Source organism: Mangifera indica, chromosome 4, assembly GCF_011075055.1.
Source record: "Mangifera indica cultivar Alphonso chromosome 4, CATAS_Mindica_2.1, whole genome shotgun sequence".
Classification (NCBI taxonomy): domain Eukaryota; kingdom Viridiplantae; phylum Streptophyta; class Magnoliopsida; order Sapindales; family Anacardiaceae; genus Mangifera; species Mangifera indica.
Genome location: NC_058140.1, coordinates 10,207,317 through 10,217,934, shown reverse-complemented (window position 1 = coordinate 10,217,934; position 10,618 = coordinate 10,207,317). Strand labels below are relative to the sequence as shown.

The following is a 10,618-nucleotide window of genomic DNA, read 5'->3' as shown; positions in this document are numbered from 1 at the left end:
TTTTACATATTTAGCCTTTATTAGTTTTATTTTATTTGTATGAGTTCACTTCTGTATTTGACTATACACTATTATTTCCTAGTAATGTTTTTGAGTTAAGACATCTTTTGTATACTTCTTTCTATTGCTTAACAAAGGTATTTTTGGTATTTTTACATAATTTAATAAATGAGGTTTATGTAGTTATTTTACAAGTTTAATTGTTTATTTAATTAAATACACACACAAAATAGTCAATTTAGTGACCTTTTCTTCTGGAGGATAGTAACTTTGGAAAGCGGGTGTTATCCTAAGAGTCTATATCCATGGTTATGTTATTAATGGCTTTGGAAAAACATTTTAGTAGAACATGAATAACATTTGCAATAGAGATTTTCTTGATAATGAATTGATTTTAGAGAAATATCCAAGGAGGATGATTGAATCTTTTTAAGAGCCTCACAGGTAAGGTTGGAATCGAGCAGAGTTGAGTTTAAGCTTATCTAAGCTCAAGCTCACTTTAATAGAGTCAAGCTTCAACTTGTTTCAATGGAATTAAGCTTGAGCTTGCTTCAAAAGTGTTTGAACTTGGCTCGTTTGAGAGGAATCGAGCTTCAAGTTTGACTCAAAATAAAACGACATTATTTTAAATTCTTATAGATCAAAACTACGTTGTTTTAATTAATTCATATTAAAATTCCAAACATACAAACTTTTTGAGTTGAACACCCCTAAAGATCAAGTTTGAGCTTGAGCTCGAAGATATTAAACTATTAAACTCGAGCTTGCTTGAGCCAAATTCATTTTAGCTCGATCAAGCCAAACTCAGGCCCAAATAAGCTCGACTCAAATCTAACCTTACTCATAGTTAGATAATATAAAAGTAAAGTTACAACCTTATTGATTACAATTCAAATTTAAATTCAGGATAATTATCGTGTCCTAATATTTTATAAGTTTAGGGTATTATTTTCCCACATTGACACGAGACGAAGAAAGAATACAAGCTGGCAGATCGCTTCCTCTAGGTTTGGGACATTTATTCGCTGTTAGTCATTATTCATTTAGTTAGTGATCACGTCTCTAAATGTCATCTAGTAAGTATGGTCAAATAAGAGTTCTAGTTCATACATAAGTTAAAAAACAAACAAACCTAGTATATCTTAAACTACTAAAATTTATTGCGTTAAAATCTTAGATCAAAAGGCAAACAAGAAGTCTAATAAGACTAGGAATGAAATGTTATCCTCGTTAAAAGTAACGTTTGGCAAATTTGTTGAGAGTTTATCTTATTAATTGATTGCGTATCCATGGTATCTATACTTAATGAAACCACTGGCTGCAATTTTGGAGAGGTAAATAATTATGTCGTTAGACATCAAACTCCCGTGCTAAAATATACATAGCACTTCATAAAATTAAGTCGAAAGATAGTCTATATAGATCAACGAAGAATAGTTAGAGACTGGGAGGGCTGATTACTTGAACTTGCAATTGGAGCAGTAGGCATATCATACCTGGGGACGGGCATCTTAGTTGGAAGTTCGGGCAATGGTAACTCAAAATTAAGAACTTGTATAACTTGTCTTACAGATGGCCTCAGATTACGATCTGGGTGTGCGCACCAGAGCCCAACAATCATCAAACATTCCATTTGTTCCGGATGAAAATTCATGCACAATTTGCTGTCAGCGTTATCAAGAATCCTTCTATTTCCATATGACTCCCAAACCCAAGGAACCAGTGAAATTTGATCCTCCTCACAGTTGTGCTCTATTGATCTTCTTCCACAAGCAACTTCCAACACAACTACTCCAAAGCTATAAATGTCCGACTGCTTACTAGCCGTGCTTAATGCTGTGAGACATTCAGGAGCCATGTAACCCACTGTTCCTGCAAAACCAGTGGTTTTTGACCCTTTTGCGTGCTCAACAAGTCGAGCTAATCCGAAATCTCCAAGTTTAGCTTTAAAATCTGAATCTAACATAATGTTACTTGATTTAATATCTCTATGCAATACGCAGTGATCCCCTTCTTCGTGTAGGTATAGCAAAGCTGAAGCTACATCTTGTACAATTTTGTATCTTACCATCCATGGTAGCACACTTTTTCCTTTGAAGAGATGAGAATCTAGACTGCCATTAGGCATGAACTCATAAACGAGAATCAATTCTTTTTCATGCGACCAACCTATAAGCTTAACCGTATTTCTGTGTCTCAATCGGCTAATTATATTTACCTCTGTTTTATACTCCTTGCTCCCTTGTTTAGATTGTCTTGAAATCTTCTTAACGGCAACAAAGATATTCATGTTCTTTAAGAAACCTTTATAGACCATCCCAAACCCACCTTCACCAAGCTTCAGTTTCTCCCCGAAGTTATTCGTTGCATCAGCTAATTCACGGTAGGAAAATTTCTTAGGTCCCGTTCCATCTTCAAATTCATCACCGAATGACACAACAAAGACATGTTCCTTTTTATGCAGCTTCCTTTTCCATCTTAAAATAATCCAAATAACAACTAGGCCAACAATGACGACACTTGCTACAACAATTAAAATTACAATCAATGTTTCGTCTTCAGTGTTGTGGGGTGGTACAGAAGGAGAGTTTGGTGTCAGTGCTTGAGGATTAGGAGAAATAGAACGTGATGGCGAATCCGGCTGAGGTGCTTCAGCTTCAGGTACAGGAGCAGGTCGAGCAGCCGGTGGATTGTTATCATAAGGGCGCTGACCGGCTAGATTTCCAGGAGGGTCATAGTTGCAATAAAAGACGTGCCCCCCATCTTTGCAAGTAGCTTTAGCGCATCCAAGATGGTGCGAATCTTGCCATACAATCTGAGTATAATTCCCACAATTGCCTTTTCTACAGGGCATTATATACATGTGAGAACTATTGTCACACTTGGTTCTTGTACAGCTATTAGAATCATAATCATAGAAAAATCTTTCAGAAGCCCACATATTTATAATATCTTTGCCCGATAAGTTACCTGAACCACTCCAATTAGCAAGGTTCTCACCATAAGGCCCGTCTGAATACTCAGCAGTGCAATCCTCTATCCTCTGGTAAGCATAGTTTCTTGCATAGGCCGCTACAGTGTCATTCCAAGTTATAGGAGCAACACCCACCTCAGAACGAACCCCATTATGAGCATTTACATAATCTTGAGGTGAGTCTTGGGCATAGTTACTGAGAGGGATGAGAGCTAAACGGACAAGATAAATAAATCCAAATGAAATTTCAGACAACATGTTTCAGTAAAATCGGAATGGAAGTGACACCCTAACCAATTTAAATGTATTATCATCTAAAGTCAAGTCTTCTGTAGTCTAGATGACAATAATAAACGCGTAAGAAAGTCTTCCGATTCACACTCCGTCATGAGAGGCTAGTTCGCCTGGCAATTCCGGTTTTTCTTCTCTAAATCGTGTGGAGCCTTGAGTCCATTGACTTCACCATCCAAGTTATAAAAGACCGTTTTAGTATTAAGAAAAAGGACATACTCTGGGTTAGGTTCCAAAATTTTCTAATTTTATACTCATTGTCATTCTTAAATTTATGTGTAAATGGCCATTTTAGTATTAAGAAAAATGCAAGTTACGACCAACGGTTTTCTCGTAGCAAGCAAAAGCACTATTATGATTATGCAACAAATATTCAATAAATAAGCCAACTGTTATAATACGTGTTGGATTTTCCCACCTATGAAAAGATGGACGCCCACCCTTAATGTGGGCAGTGCAATATTGACTTTCCACCATGGGTTGTGTGCATTTATTTTGTATGAAGCATTTGTTTTTGATGGAGTAGCGTAAATTTAGTATAATTAGCCCCCTACCCTTTGCTTTACGAAGATCCAAAGATATGCATATATTCACTTTAATAATAAAACTCACGGGAATTCAAGCAAATTTTCTTCTTTTATTTCTTTGATTTATATCTAGTTTGATTTTATTCTTCTATATTTACATCACATTATTAACATGATCTACTTAAGATATGGATTCTAAATTTGAAACATTAACTTTAAAAGCTGATGACATAAATATGTATTTAGGAGATATTGTAACAACGCACATAATTCTTAAGAAAAATAAATTTTTCCTTAAGTAAATATTAGCACGGATTAAAACTAAAGTAAATATTATATCAGGACAATAAATCTAATTGGAAGCTTCAAAAGAGCTACAATTTTTTTGAAAAAATTGGTCAAATTAAACATCAATGAAACATTATATTCAAGTAGATCAAGAAGAAATATACTTAATTTTAAAAATATAAAAAATAATAGGTATCACATTGAAACTATGAGTGAAAATGGTACATAATTCCTTTATATAACTAGTAGTGTCTTTAGAAGAAGGTTTGTACTAGAAGAATTTTTCACTTTATCATTAGGATTTTATTATATAATCATAAAGACAATTGAAACTTATGCACTATCGAACCAAAAGTATTTATGCTTTAACATAACCATCTAGATCACATAAGATCTACAATGATGTGTAGAATTATTGAAAATTTATATGAACATGCACTAAAGAATCACAACATTTTCTTGTCCAATGAAAAATTGTGTATTGCTTATTCACAAGATAAATTAGTAATTAGACCATCTCCTTTCAAAGTAGGAGTTGAATTTCATTCCTACAAAGAATTCAAGGGGACATATGTGAACTCATTCATCTACCAAGTAGGTCATTTGTTATTTTATTGTCTTAATTAATGTATTTGCATCATGGTTCTATGTTTATTAATTACCAACTCGGAATATTGCCTAGACTAAACTATTAACTCAAATTATCAAGTTAAAGATATATTTATCAGATTATTTGATTAAGTTAATACGACTAGATAATACTAGTGAATTTACATTCAAGACATTTGATGATTATTGCATATCTATAAGGATTGATGTTGAACATCTAGTCTCACATGTCCACACTCAAAGTAGATTAACTGAGTCTCTTATCAAAACACTATAGGTAATTGCACATACTTTATTACTAAGAACTCAATTATTAATTCACTTGTGACCTTCTTCTTATCGTCAATATTCTCCTCTACAATTGGTTTTTGGTACCAACCTGATATATCTCATTCAGTGATATATGATTGTGTTGTGCATATCTCTATTGCATCTCCTCAAAGCATAAAAATGGGACCCCAATGTCATTTGAAAATTTATGTTAGGTGTAATTTACCATTCATTATCAAGTATCTAGAACTATTGTTAGATGATCTTTTTACTACACATTTTATAGATTGTCACTTTGATGAGACGACATTCTCACCTTTAAAGAAAACGAAAATGTCTTTTAAAGTTAGGCAGAAATTTACTTGGTATTTACCCATCATGCCTTATCTAGATCCTTGCACATTCCAAAGTGAAACTGAAGTGTAGAGAATAATGCGTTTACAAATTATTGCCAACCAAATGTTTGATGCATTTGTAGATATGATAAAAGTGACAAGATCACATGTACTGGTTGTCAACACACCAACAAGAATTAATGTGACTATCGAACAGTTCATTTAAATCATGATTGATCAATCTACTACATGTTAGAAGCATGATAGACGTATTGGATCAAATGATACTATTCCTAAAAAAAAAGACAATGAATCAAACAGATATCAATCATAATGATTCTACAATAATTAAAAAATTACACTTTTAAATATTCCTCCAAAAGTTGTTATGCTCCCTGAAGAGACTTAAACCCCTAAAATGGTACAAACCCCTGAAGAACAAGAAAATGAGAATATTGAAATATCTATAAATTAAGCTTATACATGAGAAATGTGGAATCGTGAAACAGTTAACATTGATGATATATTCTCATTTGCAATAGCTATTGAAATTATGAATAATAATAATTTTGATCCACATAGTATGGACAAGTGCAGACAAAGACATAATTGGCCTAAATGGGAAGAAACAATTCGAGCATAATTAGCTATACTTGTAAAACATCAAGTATTTAGGTTTGTAGTCCCAACACCTAAGGCCATGCAACCTGTTGGGTATAAATAAGTATTTGTGAGAAAAAAATGAGAAAAATGAGATTGTTAGATATAAAGCAAGACTTGTAGCCCAAGACTTTTTCCAAAGGCTAGGTATAGACTTTGATGAAACATACGCACCTGTGATAGATATAATTATATTCAGATATGTAATCAGCTTAACAGTCTTTGAAGGATTAGATATGTGTCTAATGGACATAGTTATTATTTATTTATATAAAGACTTGGATACTAAAATTTATATGAAACTTCTTGAAGGATTTAAATTGCATTAAGTAATAAGGGTCAATCCAAGAGACATGTACTCAATTAAATTACAAAGGTCATTGTACATATTAAAATAATCTGAAAAATGTGGTACAATTGCCTCAGTAAATATTTAAAAAAAAAAAACTATATGAATGACCCTACATATCTATGTGTCTTTATTAAAAAGTTAGAATCGGGAGTTGTCATTGCAGCAGTTTGTGTTGATCACATAAATTTAATTAGGACTCTTGATGAGCTTTAAAAAATCGTTGAATATCTTAAAAAAGAACTTGAAATAAATGGTTTGAGAAAAATAAAATATTGTCTTAGCCTACAGATCGAGCACAATTCAAATGGAGTACTTATTTATCAATCAGTGTATATTAAAAAATTACTTAAACATTTTAATATAGATATGACTTATCCTTTGAGCACCCTAATGGTTGTTTGATCTCTCAATCCAAAAAAAAGACTCATTTTGTCCTAAAGAAAAAGATAAAAAGATACTTGGTCTTGAAGTATCATATCTTAATATTATTAGAGTTTTATTATATTTGGCCCAATGCACTAAATTGGATATCCTTCATAGTAATTTTATTTACCTAATTTAGCTATACACCAACTTATTGTCATTGAAGCGAAATTAAACATATATTTCATTACCTATATGGAACTAGAAATTTGAGATTATTCTATTATGTCAAATCTACTAAAAATTATAGTTTTGTGGGATATACAAATGCAGGTTATTTTTTAACCTTCGTAAGACCCACTCGTAGACGAATATGTTTTCACTTATAATGACATAGCAATATCATGCCACTCCATCAAACAGATATCTTCAAATCATTCAAAGATTCTGACTCTTCATAAAGCTAACCATGAATGTATATGGCTACTGTTTATCATTTATCATATCTGAAATACATGCAGTTTTCCTCATACAATAGGCACTCCTTCCATAGGCAGTGCAACATGTATTGTCCAAATTAGCAATGGATACATTAAAAGAGACAAAACCAAACATATCTTATCAAAGTTCTTTTATACTTATGAGCTCTGTAAGAGCAGAAAGATTGATATCAAACAAATATGATCTAATGACAACTTTGTAGATTTTTTTATAAAAACATTATCGACATTAACATTTGAAACATTAATGTATAACATCAGTATGCAGTGGCTCAACAAACAACCAAATTAATCTCATTACAAAGAAAAGGAGCATTCATCAAAAGAAACATTTATCAAGGGTAGCAAATTGTTTAAACATGCCACATATTAGACAAAAATTTGCATTGTACTCTTTTTTCCTTTACTAGATTTTGTTCCACTAGGTTTTCCTAGTAAGATTTTTAATGAGACAGTTTATGCACATCTAACCCTATTTTACAGGACATTAAATAATTACATTCCTTTGTTTTAATTTTTATTCCATTAGGTTTTTCCTTAGCAAGATTAATGTAATTATCTATAATTGGTGAGAATCTAATGGTAAGTGTTATAATACATAGTGGATTTTCCCACCTATGATGCATACATACCCTTGTTTAATATAGACAGTGCAATATTGACTTTCCATCATGGGTTGTGTGATTTATCTTGGGTTAAGCAATTGTTTTTTATTAGTTGTGGGGTGGTGCAAATTTAGTATAAATAAACCCCCGCCTTTTGCTTTATGAAGATCCAAAGATATACATATATTCACACTTTAATAATAAAGCTTATGAGAATTCAAGCAAATTCTTTTTTGTTGTTTCTTTTATTTATATCTAGTTTTACTTTATTAATCTATATTTACAACACTGACAACACCATTTAATGCCCCTAGGAGGATTTTTTTTTCAAGGATACAGTACTAACCTTGAGATAGAGATCTTTAAGAAAACATGTACGGTAGTAGTACCTCCAAGAAAGTAACTTAATTAATCTATTGTCCACTCCAAGTATGACAATCTTCTTCCAATAATGAATTTGAATCATTAATTTAGTAGAAAGGGCTTCTCTATTTTTATTCATTCTAACTCAATCCTCTTCAAGGGAATATAGTATTTGGAATACCCCAAATACTTGCAACCCTCTCATTATCCAAGGTGCCTTTAATTTTTTTAAGATTCATAGCCCGATCGCTAACAATTAATCTATTCTCTTTCTTGGATGTGATGGAGTCCCAACATTTCCTTTTGAATTGCCTTTTATTCCTTTTCACCATATAGTGTACATATATTGACTCCTTAAAGAAGCTTCCCAAGTTTATATTTTAACTTTTCTTCCATCCTAGGGTCAAAGAGCTGCAAAGAAGTGTAATGGCATAAGGTTATAGCTACGAGAACATAAGTCAAGATTTCTTTCCCAAATCTTTTCAGTGAAGGGGTTCTTAAAGAAGAAGTGATCATGAGATTCTTTCCAAGCATTACAAATACAACATTTTATATATTTTTTAACTCCTATCCCTATCAAATGATCTTATGTATTTAATTTTTCCCATGTGGGCATCCATAGGATGAAAACATATTTAGGTGTGTTCTTTCAAAACCACATCAAAAGATCCCACCCTATTTTACTATTATGACTCCTTATTTAATTCCATGTTGACTTAATACTATAAATACCATTGGATATCACCTTCCAAATGACAATGTTGTCTCTTTATTTAGGGAGAAACTCTACCAACGCTTTCATATCCATAATTACTTTGCTTGCAAACATTTTCAACCTTCATCCCTAATGACTTCACTCGCTTTGGCTTAGTTTTCCAATTTGGAATCATTAATAATTTTCTTCCCATATATTTTGATGTGTGGATGAAAGATATGAAAGATGAGATGCAGTCATTAAAGGAAAATGGAGTATGGGATCTTACTGAATTACATAAAGGTTACAAGCCCGTTAGTTATAAGTGGCTCCTTAAGAAGTATGGGATCTTATTAAATTACGTAAAGGTCACAAGCCCATCAGTTGCAAATGGCTCTTTAAGACTAAGAGAAACTTTAAAGGGAAGATAGAAAGATTCACAACAAGACTAGTTGCAAAGACGTTTACTTAAAGACAGGGAATTGACTTTAATAATACATTCTTTCTTGTATTCTTAAAAGACTTGTTCAAAATTATAATAGCTTTGGTAGCTCATTTTGATTTAGAGTTTCATCATATGAATGTCAAGACAACCTTTCTTATTAGTAATCTTAATGAAGAGGTATATATGAAGCAGCTGGATGGTTTGGTGGTTAAAGGAAAACAAAATATTATGTGTAGGCTAAAGAAGTCCATATATGGTTTAAAATAGGCTTCTTGACAGTGATAATTTAGTTTGGTGAGATTGTGACCTCATATGGCTTTACTAAGAATAGATTTAATTAATGTGTGTATATGAAGATTAGTGGGAGCATATTCATTTTCTTGGTACTTCATCAAATGATATCCTACTTGCAAGTAGTGATAGTAATATGCTTTACAAGACTAAGTAATTCTTGTCTAAAGCCTATGATATGAAAGATTTTAGGTAAGTTTCATTTATTCTTTGTATTGAAATCCATTGAGATAAAGCTTTTAGGTTGCTTGGCTTATCTTATAAGGTATATATTGAGTGTGTTCTCAAGAGATTCAACATGGAAAATTATAGAGTAGGAGATGTACCTATTATAGAATGAGTTAAATTCAATAACAAACATTGTCTCAAAGTGATGTTGAAAAGGTAGTTATGTAAGGTGTTCCTTGTGCTAGTGCCATTAGAGCCTTTATATATGTACAACTGTGTATGAGGCCTGACATAACTTTTGTTATGAATGTTCTTGGTGGATATCTTACTAATCCATCATTTGATTATTGGGTAATGGCCAAGAAAATTATGACATATTTATAAATGACTAAAGATATCATACTTGTATACAAAAGAATAGCAACTCTTGAGATAGTAGGATATTCCGATTTAGACTTCAACGGATGTCCTGATGACTTAAAATCTACTTCAGGTTATATCTTTACACTTGTAGATGGGGGCCATATTATGAAATAGTGTCAAACAAACATTAGTAACATCTTTGATCATGTACATAAAGTTTATTGCTTGCCAGTAGGGCAATTACCCAGGCAATATAGTTAAAGAATTACATCACTGAGCTTTAAGTAGTTGACTTCATTACTAGATCACTTATGATTAGCTATGACAATAATGCAACTATGCATTCTTACAAGAACAATAAAGTCAGTAGTAAGTTAAAACATAGAAATAAAGTATCTTATACTCAGAGACCTCGTAAAAAAAGAAAGGAAATATTATTATAGAGTACATTAGTATTGATACTTTGTTAGTTGATCCCTTAATCAAAGGATTTAGACCCACTGTTTTTAAAAGTCATAAT

General features: G+C 32.1%; 1 protein-coding gene across 1 annotated transcript; it reads right to left on the bottom strand.

The window, feature by feature from the left end:
* Positions 1 to 1,230: 1,230 nt before the first annotated feature.
* LOC123214016 (L-type lectin-domain containing receptor kinase IX.1-like) lies at positions 1,231 to 3,232 on the bottom strand. The gene has a single exon (XM_044633698.1). The coding sequence runs from the start codon at positions 3,230 to 3,232 to the stop codon at positions 1,424 to 1,426; it is 1,809 nt and encodes a 602-aa protein (XP_044489633.1). The 3' UTR covers positions 1,231 to 1,423.
* Between the last annotated feature and the right edge of the window lie 7,386 nt (positions 3,233 to 10,618).